This window comes from Takifugu rubripes, chromosome 11 (assembly GCF_901000725.2).
Source record: "Takifugu rubripes chromosome 11, fTakRub1.2, whole genome shotgun sequence".
Lineage (NCBI taxonomy): Eukaryota > Metazoa > Chordata > Actinopteri > Tetraodontiformes > Tetraodontidae > Takifugu > Takifugu rubripes.
In genome coordinates this window covers 1381218-1396731 of record NC_042295.1, presented here as the reverse complement: position 1 = coordinate 1396731, position 15514 = coordinate 1381218, and the positions used below count along the sequence as shown (strand labels likewise).

General features: G+C 46.6%; 1 protein-coding gene across 3 annotated transcripts in view; it reads left to right on the top strand.

Annotated features, from left to right (window-relative positions):
* brip1 (BRCA1 interacting helicase 1) overlaps positions 1–15514 on the top strand; it is a 59060-nt gene that overhangs the window by 24437 nt on the left and 19109 nt on the right. Inside the window, exon 27 of one of the 3 annotated variants that reach the window (XM_029843684.1) lies at positions 13179–15511. The exons of the other annotated variants lie outside the window; for them this stretch is intronic. Within the exon in view, the coding sequence (XP_029699544.1) occupies positions 13179–13235 (57 nt within the window). The 3' untranslated portion in view covers positions 13236–15511. Of the gene's footprint in view, positions 1–13178; positions 15512–15514 lie in introns of those variants that run through there. 3 annotated transcript variants of the gene reach the window in all.

The window sequence follows — 15514 nt, the reverse complement described above, 5'->3', positions numbered from 1 at the left end:
TGTTAATTCTCAACCGTCACATCTCACCAACGTGTGATTCCAGCATTAATCAAGGCTGCGCTCCACCAACTCCACGGTTCCTTTTGTTGCAGGAGACTTTACATAAATGCCAAACACGGTGGGGATTATCTCGGTGACCATCAGATTAAAAAGATTAACCCTGGCTGACTGGTAAATTCAGATTTAACTGTAACTTTCAGACTCTGCGTTACTTTCAGATCTGAATTCTAGGTGCTTTTCTTCCAGCTTTTGCACAACTTGAGCCAGGTAAATATAATTGTTCTTCCTGCATCCATATAAATGTGGCAGAACTTTAAGGGGCCGATTGTAATTACTGGTAACGTTGTTGTGCTATCAGTGGTCCTACTGTCACATGATCACTGATAAACAGTCAATATTAGGAGTGGCTGAACTTGTTTGGGTAATAGTCTTGTTTGTGCCGTGGCCTCAGAGTTCTGACCATCTGGATCACAGTTTGAATCTGCCTAAGCCCCCCCCCCTCTATCCAGGGGGGTTAGGAGGACACTTCTCTCTGCTCTTCTTCTTCTTCTTCTTCTTCTTTTTAAGTATCGGATGCTGACACGATGCGCTCGCATGATACGTTTCATATCGTTCAAACGGGAATTTGACAGACGCCATATTGCTGCCAAAGCTCCCGCCAGACACCCGAGCTCCAGTCGGCATCCAGATGGGGCGGCCCTCCCTCCGCCGTGGGCGAGCAGCGCGTCGCAATGTCCGCGGCGGACCATCGTCATGTCGACCCGTTAATCCCAATTTGTCATTGTTGTCATAAGACCCGCTCCCCATCAAGCGCCTCTGTGTTGCGTGTGCCAAAGCACGGCGCTCCTCATCCCCGCGACACCTGCCTGTAAATCCTGCCGTCATAATCCATACGCACGGAGGACGTATCGCCCTCGTCCCTCCAGCCTCCGATAACAGGAGGGCACGCAGACACCATGTGTGTTGTTCATGTGCTTTCTTGCAGCACAGACCCGATTGGAAGATGAAGTGACCTTTAATAAAAGGCAATTTTTATGCCCCAGCGGCTATTAAAGGGGGTTATTTTCATCTGAGCGATTTTCTATTTGTCACCCAAATGAATTCTGTGGGATGTTTAAATAATTCAAGCTGCGGGGAGAAATTTAGCTGTAAAAGTGTGCGTATTTGTAAGCACAAATTCTGGAGACGCAGATTGATTGAACAGAAAATTCTTCCCTCCTAACATAGACAAATATTGAAGCTATATTGAAATATATCGGCCTGTGTCGCGCATAGAGTCAATTATTGAGATTACTTATGAAAAGCGACCTGCTGAAACCTGATCGGGCATAATTTGGTTGTTTTGTCCACGTTAGCGTCGAAGACGTTCAGTCGAAACGAAGACGAACAGCTTTAGCCGTGTTGGCGACTCACTAATGAAATTGATTTCTTTAAGCGTATGGTAGCCTGATAAGGATTTCCTGACCAGATCATCTGATAATAGAGGATCTTTTGCAATCTGTCTACTGGAGCAGCTGCTAAAACTTGGCTTGAGTCATAGGTTTGGAGCTCCTTGGTCAATAAACCCAGATTTGTTTCAGAGGGTCAGTCGAATTAGACACCTAATCTGCCTACGTGGTTGTATAAGTTGAATAATCTTGATTTAGACATCCGTTGTTTGGGCTCATCTTAGTGTGCTTATGGCATAAGCTGGTTAAGGCTATAAGTGTGATTGTGGCAACCATTTGTCAGCTGAAAGCCTGGTGTCTTCCCATAGCCGTGCACTTTGTTGTAAGTTCTCAGCAGGAGAGCATTAATGTCTGGCAATTAGCCATTTATGACATTACCCCATTTATGTTAGAACACTTACAGAGATAAGAAACTGTGATCCATTAAACTACTTAGTTACTTAGAGGTTAATGTTAGTGGAGGTTCATCACCATTCATCGTCTGTCAGTTTCCCCGCTGTTGTGCCGGTTCTATTTTGTCACTATAAAGCATGAGCCCGTTCCGTTTCTACTCCACCGTATTTATGAAAACATTAAAAAAATCACGGGGTTTTCTCTCTTAATTTGGCCTCAGCGCTCCATCGATGCATCGACAGTGTCCAGTAGATAATGAGTGATCTTATTTTGTTCCTTCTTCGGGGAGCGAGAGGCCTGAATATGGTCGAACATTGGTGCATCCAGGAGAAGGAGACGGGACGTAGCAGGTCCAAAGATCCCATACAACCAGTCAGGAAATCTCTCATTTCCCGTCTTGTCTCGTTAACAGACTTTACCGCCTTTCAGTCCAACTGAAGGCGAAAGCTGCTGCGTCATGGATGCAGGAAAGATTTTTAATAAGCAGACAGCAAAGGAGTGGCAGCTGAATAGGCAGGGAGCTTAAAGTGATTTGTTTTGTCTGAATTAGAAACACTAGCTCTTCACAACCAAATGTTTTAGCCCCTCTAATTACAGTTTTGCCGCAACGGTGATCTGAGCTCCTCGTTATTAAGCGTTTGCCGTGCGAAGCCGTTAACGATGGAGGGGAACGAACACGTTGGCACCGAATGTTGACGCTCAAGTAATGCGGCTTTTTGTTGTCTAATCCAAGACGAAGGCTTTGCCTTCCCTCGGGTTTTATGAATAAAGAGGAATAATATCAGGGTGTGTAGTACAATTCCAAAGGTGGAGGTTGTTTTTTTTTTAATCTTTACGCATGCAGATATTTGGAAACTCCCTCGGATATTTTGCTTAAGCACTCTTATACCCGGGAATCCTTCTGCAAATATGTCAGCAGATCAAACATGTTACTTCTCACTCATCTCGCTGCTTCGCTTTTCTCTCCCAGAAATGATGGATCGCCGTCGCTTTTGACAAAGTTCAGGTGAAAGGTGCGGCACTAAAGCTGTCAGAAAGCACAAGGCGTGTTGAGAAGTGGGAGGAGCCAGAGGGCAAAGCTGTTGGTGGTCCCGTCCTGTGCAAATACACAGAGCGATGTGCGTCGAAACGTCTTCGAGGAATTCAGACGCTCTAAAAAGAGGAGGCTCGTGGTGCACGGAGACATCCGTTGGGATGAGATAGCACCTTAATGGTTATATTCCTCACAACATACTGGTGTTTTCTCTCTCTTTCAATGACCTCACACCTATTTTCACCTCACACAATCATTCCAGCTCCCGAGGAAAAATCCCAGCAGGGTAATGACTGGAAAGTGCTTTGTTCTGGCCTCTTAGTGGAACCTGTGGGTGCTGACAGACAAGGCCGTTTAAGAACGGGAGCTTTTAAAACCAAACAGGACACACTCGGTGTTTGTTGCCACGGCTACAGCCGAGAGCTTGCCCTGACTCATCACACGTTCAAAGCCGGCCGGCACACCTCACCGTGGGAATGACACTTCTGAACGCATCTCTGTTTGAACAGGTTGATTCCACTTTCCCTGTGTGCTCTCATCTGAGCATTCAGGCAGCTTTTCTCATTTATAAAGAGACGCCGGCTGAATGCACGAGACTCAAACTTCAAAAGTCGACACTGAGGTGTGGACAGGCGGACGTGGAGACATCTGCCGAGCTTATACGGATCTGGGAGCGTTTCCACTGCCTGCTACATTTGGGTGGCATGCTGCTCGCTCTCAACCTGTCAAAACAGATTTCCTTAAGATGATCTATTACCGTCAGTAACACGTGGCCTCATTATTTGAGTTTGGGAGTCACGGCGCAGCTAAAAACACTCATGTTAGTAGCTGAAGGTAGAATAAATAGCTGGCACGTCTCCTCCTGGGCATCAGCACAGGAGTTCAGTCACGCATCAGCATCCACTCGCTCTCGCTCTCGACGCCCCCGTTCGTGTCGGAGAACAAAGGCCACGGTCGTCCCTGCGATACATAGCCGCTAGCGCAACCGGACAACACCTCTAAAGCAAACAGACCGAGCTGGGCTTTGTAACAGCAGCATAATGCTCGGCCTTTGTCCCGTCCAGGAGCCTCCTTCTCCACAACAGGTGCCACTTGAAGTCGCTTTTCCGACTCATTGTTTCTTCAGTTCCAAAAGCCTCTCTGCCGCTCTCTGTTTTTAATATTTGCCCTTTTGGTCGACGTTCAACTGGCAGCCTTTTATGAGAGCGTGGCCTAGTGAGGGCACATTGTGTGCGTGCGCCTGTTTCTGCAGGTAGGATGTTGGTTTTCCCAGTGAGAGATGCCTCGCTTTGATGGCTGTGATGTGGTTGGGGGGTCATCTGGCACTGGGCCCCCTCCTCAACCAGTCTAACCCAACCTTGCAGGCTAATCGGGCGGAAGAGAGAATTCGTTAGAGTTCAGCTGAAATTGGTTCTTGGAAAGTTGTCCCAAAGTTTTTATCCAACAGTCATTTATTTGTTTTGTGTTCTTGAAAGCTAAATGTGGGTTTGTGGCCGCTGCTGTAATCAGTTTCATTATTCTTAAAGTAGCCAAACTTAGTCAAATCTTACCCGTGCAGGAGAAAATTAAACCGAGGCCCTTTAGATTTAGCAACATCAAGCATTTGTGAACCGAAGCGAAATGGGAATATTCTGGCTTTTTATGGTAATTTCAAGCAATCATAAAATGGCCCTGATACAGAAGGTGACCAGACATTAAGGAACCATGTCAACCTATAGACACTTATATCCTTGACAACAGTAGTTGCCAGTTTACCAGCTACCGATGCTTCAAGATGCCTGTGAGACTCTACAGTATTTAAGTATGTACCGATTTTAGCCCCAAACTTACAGATATTTCCTTTTCATCCATCATCATATGATTTCAGCCCTCAGTAAATCTTTCGTTATTCATGTTTTCTTTAAACTGGAATTCTCACCTCCGAACAGAATTCCGAATTATTGGCTTTCATGGTGTGTTTTTAAACGCGCTGCTGAATTTCCCTGGGCCGCAGGATGAACACGGTGACCTTGATTTGTGACCTCCGGGGGTCAAAGAACAGAAAATTGCACAAAGTTTGGAGAAAATCTCTAAAGTGTTTTTTTTTTTTTTTTTTTTAATTTTAATCAGCCCGAGCCTGAATTATCTTCCACTTTTGGAATCAACGCACGTTCCCTCTTCAGTAACAAAGCAAGAAGCATGTGTGACGGTTAAAATGTATGTAGCCAGAAAGCATTCAGGTCTTTAATTTGGACTCTGTTTGGACACTGTTTGCTCAAACGCTGTAAAACTGGGAGGCGGAATGAAGAGATGAAAGGCAGCAGAGAAAAGAAAACATGTCGGTAACTGCCGCGTTGATCCCCGTTTACCAGGAAAGCCATACATCAGTCAGTCATGTAGGTGGCAGAGGTGCAACAGCAAATAACTCACCGGGTCTAAAGCCGCAGGATCATGAGAGCGCAAATACCGTTATTGACAGAGACACAAAAGGAGGTTTAATGGACTCTCATCCCAGCTGTGTGAAATATCAACCAAACACAGCCATGCGCAAAGTGCTGCGTGTGTGTGTGTGTGTGTGGGCCTTAATCATCCCTTAGTTCAAGATTTACAGTTGATTCACTTGTATTCCTGCAACATATCGGCTGATGGATGAGCTGAATATAAAGGAAGTAGTAATAAGAGAAAATCCCGCCCTATCAGGAAAATATCCTGCTCCTATTATGATTATTGCATATAAATAATGCTTTAGACAGCTCGCGCTGTCTTTGACGTCACCCACCTTTTCCTCGTGTCTCCCGTTGCCCCCTGACCCAACGTTGCCCCGGTTGCACTACCCATTCTGGACAGTGTGGGGCGCTGCTCCCTTACGTTAACCCGGAGACAGGCGCGTGAATTAGCTGTGAAGGGCCCTCTTTGTTGCCAGGTCTTACTGGGATGTCTCTTTTGTCCGCAGTAATAAAGAGACATCTGTTTCTTAAGCTGAATCCTGCTCGTCTCTCTTACGTGAGTAATTTACCCGGAGACGACAAGTCAGCGCCATCGTTCTGTCCATCACTTTTGTTTTGCCAATCTGTCCAAACACATCTACTGTAAGTGAAATTAAGTACACAAAAAGAACGTTGAAACGAGTTAATGAAATTACCAGAGTGGAAACGGCGTTTATACTGACACAAGGGGAGCATTTATCAGACTAAGCCAACACTTGTATCCTCGGGGATTAACCTTTAACAACACTTGGAGAGAGAACGGTCGCTGTAGTTTCTGTGTGTTCTGCTGATCCGGAGCCCAAAACAACCTCAGAGTGGTTCTGAAACCCGTCGCTGCTGTGACACCAGCCTGCTGCGTGTCAGAGGCCACACGGGATCCACGGGGGGTTTCTCTTTCTTAAAAAAGCTCCCTTGCAGAGGTGACACTTTAAGCTAACGGTGTGATGCACATATATACATTCAGCAGTACGCCGGTGACCATAATGACCCGTGTTGTTGTTGTTTTTGGAAGGTGTCACTTAGCTTAGCTCGCTGCTGTCGCCCAATTGACAAAAACAAAACCCAAACAATAAATAACGTCACCAAGGGTGTCATCTCTCACGGCGTGCGGAGCAAACACAGGGATTCACCTAAACAAACACTCGTGTCACCCGAACAAAAACTTCCACACACACGGGCTGAACACACACGCTGACACGAACGACAAGAATAAGCCGCAGAGCAAACGAGGGAGTGGAGTTTAAACCGTGATAGAATTCCCAGGCGGCGGGCCCGTGGCCGTCTGCCTCTCACCTTTGGAGTCGTGCTAGCGCGCACACGTGTTTGCCCGCCCGACGCTCCGCGTGTTTGCTCGTTTGTGCAAATAAAAGTGAAATGTTTGCTCTCTCAGTGGCTCTGACAGCTGTCTCACAGGGTACTAATGGAAAAATAAGCACCGGGGGAAGAGCGCGACGCGAGCGAGCTCGTTAATTTGCTGAGATTAATCCTCGGTCACGGCTCGCTGTCCCGGGACGTCGCTCCCCGCCCGGGCCAATTAAAGCAACAAAGGTACGCCCGTGCTCACCAGGTGCTAATTTGACAGCTCGGCCGCAGCCGCCGTCAATTATGGCACCTTCTTGGGTCCTCCCGGTCCAGTTCTTGGTTCAAACGCAACCGGGCTCGAGCGGGTTTATGGTTTGAGGTTTGGTGGAAAATGTGAGTCAGATCCCACAGCGCCGCGCTGCCTCTGCTCCCTGTGCGGGTTCTGCGGCTCTGTTCTACCAGCACATGGCTTCCTCCTTGTTTTTGCCCCCAACATAATTCCTGCAGCCACCAGAGGGCTTCTTTGCTTAAATGTAAACATATGTGGCCTTGGGGGGGGGGGGGGCAGCTGAAACAGATGCTGTTTTCCTCGGAAGGATAGTCTTGTCTAAATAATTTACAGTCGATATTAAGAACCTAACAACAGTAAATTAGAGACCCAGCAGAACCCCGAAAAGTCCGAAAGTCTGCGGGATGAATCAGGGATTGTGTGCGTTAATATCAAAGGAAAAACAAGGAATCAACTCGGGGTTTCGGTTTTTATGTGGCGCTGTAAGTAAAAATAATTTAGGGTCCGGCAGGTTTTCTTTACAGGCCATGTCCTGAGTAGGAACAAACGGGTTATTAACATCAAAGCAGAGCATAAATATTACATGGAAGAAATCCAACAGGAAAACCGACAATGTTATATCTGTCAACCAGAACGTATGATTCTTTCCACAAATATAGTTTACGCCTAAATGTCGTCCGTGTATCTTCTCCAGAAAGCTCCGGTTCCCCAAAACCCGAACCATAAACTCCAATTATTTATCAAGCGGCCATTGTGACCATTGTGGTCGCCTAAACCGACGCCGTCAGACCCCGAAGAGCGCTTCCCCTGCAGCCATGGCAACCGTCACAAGAGGGCACTGCGTCACCGTCACCGGGTAGATGTAGAGGTTAAATCCCCCCCCCCCATCCTCTCTGGCTTCCTCTCTCGCTCATGTGAAAGAGGCTTCGATGCTCCTGCAGCAACAGACACGCCGTCTTGTTAATTTCCTGGCTGCATAATTACATCAGGATGTTGGTCGTGCTATCAGAAATGTTGCCAGTCTTTGTTTGGCCTGTGCGTGTTTGTGCGAGATGAGTGCCGGTGATAGCAGACCTTGGCTCCAAGCTCCCGCTATCTCTGCCATCGGGGACGCCAGATTCTCCACTCTGGCCTCCTCGTGTGACGCTCGTTCCAGTCCTGGTAGTCACGACCCGGGGAAAGGTGACCGAAACGGAGGGAAGTAAGAAAAGGCAGGTAAAACGAGGTTCTTCTGATACCCAGAAACCACACAAGAAGCCGACTCGGGCAGGGATGGAGGACGTTGGAAGGCCCAAAGAAAACAGATCCTATCCAGTCCATTAAGTCTAATTTGCTCCGAGGTTCATTTGAGGAGGCGTGGGGGTCTGGGCGAGGGAGACGGAGGAAGGGGAGGTGTCATCCTCTCACATGAGACATGAGGTCCAAGAGAAGAGGAGGTGCAAATGAGTTTAGGTCAAATCAATGCGATAACATCTCCTCCTCCTTCCCACCCTTCCTGATCTGGCCGATGATAATCGCCCGACTTGTTTGGCCTCCATTACCTCATGATAGAAGCCAAGGGCTACATGACAGAACTCTAAACAAACACTTGAGATGATAAAGGACAGACAGCCCGTTCACACAAGTCAGCTCGGTCCTGCTCTAAAAAGGCTTTTACTCTGGAGACACGCGTGGGTTTCCTGCATTCTTCCTCCATTACTTGGCATTTTCCCGGCAGCTGTGAGATGTAAATGTGAACCCGGGGGCACTAATAAATCTGCACCGTCCCAGGAAAAAGCGCCAATGTTGGCGGGGAGAAGGTCTTCAGGTGGAAGGACGTGTCAACCTGGCCTGAGCTCATTTTCCTCTGGAAGTCTTCGGCGGATTTCCCTGATGTTTTAATTGGAGTGGAACAGTGGCTGATTGCCTACGTGACAAAAACAAACCGCTACGTGTTAGCATACGCTCTGTAAACATTCCCGGCCATTGAGTGCCGCTGCTGTCGGAATCCTTCCTGGAGCTTTTCAATCCAACGTAATGGGATCGCGCTTTAAATACCCTTCCAAACGGCTACGCTAACAGGATGTGCGTCCAGTCCTGCAGCCACCTCCCTGAACAACCTGGCTGCACTGCGTTAAGCGGACACCTGATTTGATGGTCGAGCTTCGCCAGATCGTCACAGCCTAATCCCAGAGGGGATGAGCCACAAATCACCTGTTAAGACTCTTTCGAATCAGATCTGAAGGCCTAAATCCCCAAGTTTACCTTTCTTACCTGTGCTTAGTCCTCTTACCGCACGATCAGTTTACAGGGAACAGGCTTCTGTCCTGGAAAATCCACTGGGCAACACCTGCTCTGAGGACACCCGGAGTTCAGGTTTGCAGAACTGCGCCGCAAGGACGAAGCCTGCTTTACACCTGATTTGACCTGAGACCAGAGGATGCGCAGTTTTTCCTGAGAAATGCCAGCCTAGATGTGAGATAGTGTAGCTACAGGTGTGGATGTGCTGAGAACAGGATGTGAATCCCGTTGCTTTCAGTCTTTAGGCCACTTCCTCTGTGTTTCATAGCACATTTTGGATTCACACCACCTCTCGCGTTCTCCCCTGATATTCTGATGTTTGTAGGAGGTTATAGTCTCGACTACAATTATGACCTGACTGGAGGTTAAATACTCTGAAATGGGTGAGAATCCTCTCTCACGTGTTGAGCAGCTTCACCTGTCACCGCGGTTACTTGTGAATTCTGTCGAACTCGACAAATCTGCACACCTCAGTAAAAAAGCTTTAAAATGCTGGAAATACTGAATTTTCCCTCCTATTTCAGAACGTGCGTCTATTAAGGGCGGCAAACTGTAAACGACAGAAGGTGAAATGAAATTATTTGGTGGGAAATAATCGCTAAAATATAATTGGCCGTCTCTGTTGTTCTTTACTCGTCCCGGCGTTTGATGACTACTCAACTGTGTCATTGACATGTTAGCTTAAGATAATAAACCAAGCCCAATCTGCCCCTGTAGCGCAAAGCTGTTGTCAATCTGCCTGGACCCCCTGCTGGTATAGTGACATGAAACTAACCTCTCACCTAGAATACACTTATGAGACTAACAACGTAACCCAGGGAGCAGGTCGGACCAATCGTTTGCGTGTCTTCTGTGATCCCCTAATGAGCTTTACCTGTGTAGAGCGTGCAATATAACAAACTTAAGTGGTTAATGACTCTCACCCTGCCCTTTTTTGAGTACTTAATCACCTTCAGAGAGATAGTCCTTCCTTCGGGGAGTGTGGCCGTCTGCAGCGTGTCATCGCTAATAAACCGTACTTACTGGACCTGACTAAATACTTGACCCGGACTGGGTCACCAGCCAGAGAAACCGGCTCAGAACCACGGCAATATCAGACTTAACCGAGGACAACCGTCTCACATCTAGTCTCTCTGCCTTTAAATGATCTGAGTGCGATGTTTAATTAATGATATATTCTGTATCATTTCATCGCTGTGATGAGACCAGCACTTGGGGACTCCCCACTTGGTTTGACATCCTACAGCCAGTAGAGGGTAGAGGTGCTCCAGGGGCAGATTCTCCAGCCCTTCAGGCTGATTGTCTCCTCCTCCTCCTCCTCCCACCCTCCTGCTGCAGTTCCACATGGCGCCTCGGTGGACGCTGGCAAGCAGAGGCGACCGTCTCCACGGCAACATCGGTCCAGCGAGACAGACCTCAGGAAAGATGAGATAATGTAGGTGTGTGTGTGGGGGTGGGGGGTCATGGCCAGATGTCAAACAGGCTCCAGGCACAGGTGAAAGTGTACTGCTGAGTTTGTTTCATGACGATAATGCAAACATGTAAAAATACATTAATGTATGACATAAAACTCCTGTTTTACCTTGTTGAGAAGAGCCTGTGAAGAGTGGAAGCAAGTTTACTTTGCTAAGGGTCTAGAATTCTGGTTTGAGCTGAAAATGCACCTACTTGACCTTTTTCTAGGGACTCTTAGCGTGCATTAAAGGAAATAAAACTCTGACAGGCTTTTATGCCCAATAACTCTCCGTCTTTAACAGGGAATTGCTGTTTTATGGAAAACAGTTGCAGGTTGGCAATTCAAATCCCTTTTAGAATCTTTGAAGTAGGCTGAACTTTCGTCGGTAGAAAGACGTGTTTCGCGTTGCTAGCCACATGAAACAGATGTGGAGAGATCGAAGGTAATGGCCAAGAACAAGAAGATGCAATTATCATCTACTTTTAAATGAAAAGTACAGCTCTTACTAGTGTAATATTTTCGTTAAAAGCAGCGAATGAGGGGTTGAGTGCAGTTTTGACTTGTTTTTCTAGTTTGAGTACTGTATTTTCTGGACTATAAGTCGCACTTTTTCAAAGCAAGGAGGTGCGACTTGTACACCGGAGCGACAATTTCACGTTTTTTATTTTCACACTGACGACCACAAGAGGGCGATCTAGGCTTGTGCACCTGTACCCGCTACTTCTGTACCACCGAAAATTTAAAATTTCAACAGAACCAGTAGCTTAAAAAGCCGGAATAATTGGAACCGCAACTGATGACGGGTCTGACGAAAGCGACGCGGAACAGGAAGCGGCGCTTCGTCTACCTCCGGAGTTGGCGGAGTTGTTAAGAAATGACACTTAATGACGTGGAATGAGACTTGGTTGTTTCGGAAGCTGGGATGTTCTTTATGTTCTAGTTATCTGAATGACTGTTAATACCGTATGTTACGTTAACAAAGCAGACACGTACCGAGTTTGTTGTGCGTCATGTAGCTGAATGTATGCTAATGGACGTTAGCATACCGTAACCCTATTCAGCCTGTTGTTAATCCGTTATTATTTTGATCGTCTTTCAAGATGAAATGTATGTTGGTCTCGTATTTATCAAATAAATGTTCCCCTAAAATGCGACTTATAGTCCAGTGCGACGGTCACAGCGGTTGTTTCTGGGATGGACGGAGGGATGGACGGAGGGATGGATGGAGGGATGGATGTAGAGTGTGTACAGTGTGCATGCTGCTCATCTCATGTGTCTTTACAGCAACACATGATGTAGTTTAGGGCGAAGAAAAGGTCGTGCAGATGCCATTAGCACGAGCAGAGGCGCCTTTAATGCAACACACAGATTGTCACGGCGGCGGGCGGTGATGTCATCGCTTGCCCGTCCCCCCCCCCCCCCCCCCCCCCCACGCTCTGTTTTTGATTTGTTTGTTTGTTTTAAAGTAAAACCAGCCTCTCTCCACATTCCTCCACGGTGATGCAAAAAAAAAAAACCCAACACACAATTTGCAATAATGAGCCCATCCTAAAATATCATCGTCGCTAATGCTAATGCGCTAACATGTACAGAAAGTTATTTGAATATCTATAAATTATTTCGCTTTACCTGAGTGGATCTGAATAAATGATTTTCATAAAGTCTGTTTGAGGTTTATTAAAAATGAAGCGAAGCGAGTTTTTCAGGCCCAGTTTCTTAAAGCGCCGACACGTCAGAAGTGCCCGTCTGCCCTCGATAACGTGGGGATATCCAATCAAAACCCAAGGATTAGTCAATCAAATCTCTGCGCTCGCGCGTGCTCGTATATAATCCACACTGGATTTGACGTTTTTGTCTCTTTTGTCTTTCGCCGTTTTGTTTCGATGACTTTTACATTTAAAAGGCTCAGAAGACGTTCCCAAATCAGGACCGATTAAAAATGACCTTATATGTTTTTAGCCCAGTTTTGGCCCAGTCTACAAACCCCTTCCGCTCCCCACTGCTGCTAATCAATAGCACGATTGATCACTTGGATGGCGGAGGCGTTCTCCATCCTCCTCATGGCAAACTCCTCCACAGTGGATTTTCCTGCACGTGCATCCAATCAGTCTTCTCCACTAATTGACTCTTTATGGGGCTCCAAGAAAACCCCCTAATGGACTCGATATGAGATATTTAAAGTAGAGGGAGATTATTTTTGGAGTCACGTTTTTACAAGATGGCTGCATGTTGGGCTGGCGTGTCGGGACGGGCGCCGCCGCGGCTCCACGGGGTCTTAGACACAAAGCTGTAGGGACGGAGGAGCTTGGACCTACCTCCAATGTCTTCCAGATGGGCTGCAGGTCCCTGCAGATGCTCATCCATCACCAGTTTAAACTGGGCTTCATTAGGATGACACTTTTAAAATGGCCGCCCTACCGTTAGGACATAGATCTAAAGGGCTCACGTTGTAAAAGTGTTCTGGTCTCCTTTCAGTGTCTCCTTTTTCAGAAATGTCCTTTGTCTCTTACAGATATGGTTGGTCCCAGAAGCGGTCCACTTCTGCTCCTTCATCCGTGTTAAAGCCTGAAGCTTCCACCAGATCTGTGACTGCTTTAGATTTGTTTTACATGTAGAAACCATCAGTAATTGTACGGATGTATAAGCAGATGCTCTCTTCAGGGAATTCTGTCTCCCTCCATGAATTGCTCTCATTCGGCCATTAAATCCACCAAAAACATTCAACATTTTATTACTTCACACGTGAAGGCAGCCTCAAAACCTGCATCTTCTCTGTAAGTATCCTTCTCTGACTCCAACAAACGCGCTCTTAGTAAAATTCATGTTTCAAATCATTGGTGTTGCTGTGGAGTGATTTTGAGGTTCTACTCATTTTGTTCGTTAAGATTTCCATATTTTTCATTCCCATAACCGAGACGCCCGCTCAACATCATTTTTGAGAAAATGTTTGATGAAAAAAGCCACAATTTACATGCAGAGCATAATGTTTGCCTTTATTTAAATTAAATTTCCATTAAATAACCCCACTCCTGCCTCAGTAAAATGAAGTAAATGATGTGCGTAATGGCCACTCCACTATGGCCAAATACTGAAAAGTGCACGTGTGAAACCCAGCACCAATAACGTCTTAAAATCACATCTTTTCCCACACTCGTTCCAAGTGTTTCGGGTTCAAAAACATGTCGCTGGAGGCCGGGACCGCTCCTCCACGGCTGGAACCAAGCGTCTGATGGTTATTATCAGGTTATAGTTCAGCCCTCGGAGATAACCCCGTTTGCTTTGATTTGTGGATCTGGGTGGTTAGCGGCCTCTACCGAGACGCTCCGCTCATGTGAAACGCATCTGAGAAACAGATAGAGAATGAAGTGCTGACACGAAGCAGGGCCCGGCCATCAGCATAACTCATGATCTAATGAGAGCGCCATGTGAGACAAAGCAGGGCCTCGCGTCCCAATCCCGGTGCCTTGGAACGTTCCTTCCAGCTCGCTTTCCTTTACCTTGACTTTTGATCGCCGACCCGTTTGACGGGTCGCGATTGTTCTTCGAGTGGACGCTCTCGTCGGTCTGAAGAGCTTTGCATTGTGTTGCATGTGTAGGTGAGAGATCACACACACACACACACATGTGCACTGTGTGAACAAAATGCTAAAAATGAAATGCTAAGGAGGCACATCATTTCTAGGCATCTTCCACAGTTCTGTGCCTGGGAGAAAGCTCGACTTGTTAGCATCTCAGCTAGCTCATCTGCACGTTTGGTGATTGGAAATGCTTAACAGAGGAGGAATAAACCCATATTTCACTATTTTCTGTGTAGGTAGAGCAAAGGCAGAGCCTGAACTGAGAGCTCTATGATGGGAAAAGACCTGGAAGTGAGTCTCCTGGGTGAGTACAGCCGTGAGGGTGACGTGGGGTGACAGTTGCTTCCCTACAGTCTTACAGATGCTTTTATTTAGCCGAGTTCTTATTGCCCCAGTTTCAAGCTCTTTCGGGGTTATCTTAGGGGTTAGGAGGAGAGGTGGTGTGTTTATAGTTGATAATCATTCATATAGACAGGCTGAAAAATGTGTTTACGCAAATACACTTGTGTCATTCTAAGGGTTTTTTTTTTTATAAGTTCAACATTCACAATACAGAAACCACACCCAGCATGACCTTGAACATGTTATGGTGCTCTTCATCTGCCTGAATTATAATTAAACATACCACATGTTTATTGCTGATGTCATTTCCCTTCATTTTCATTAGTTTACTTTTGTTTTTCTAAATTCGGGACTGTTTTGGATTTAAATTACTGCATGAGTGCTGTTGAGTAAAAGGGGGCGGGGCAAAGCTGCTAACATCGGAATGCAGCTTCTTACGAAACTCAGAGGTCACTCAAAACAAAAAGCCTCATTCTGCAGGAATTTTCTTGTATTGGATGAATTTACATGGCCGTGATTGACATCCGGGGTCGGATTGTGTCAGGTTTTATTTATAGATTTGATGAAGGAACGGCCATAAACTCCAATTAACTACAACCGTAACGCACAACATGAAACAAATGACATCCTGGAAATAAATCTTTCCTTTTCCATGCAAATTTCCACACTACTGCATGTGATGCTACCAAGAGCCGCTTCACTTTCTCAGCCAGCTCGGCCTGTTTTATATTTGCCGGTTTGCAGAGACCTTTCCCCCCCCTTGGGAGTGGGATTTGTGCTGCTTTTCCAGGACTCAGCAGAGCTTAGCAACGTTTCTCTGAGCTCCCATCTGCCTGCCTGACACTTTACCTCTCCTCTTTCAGTCAACCAAAGAAGCAACGTTACATTCTGGTGGCAAATCTCACACTCGAAGATGATTCGCCGAGTC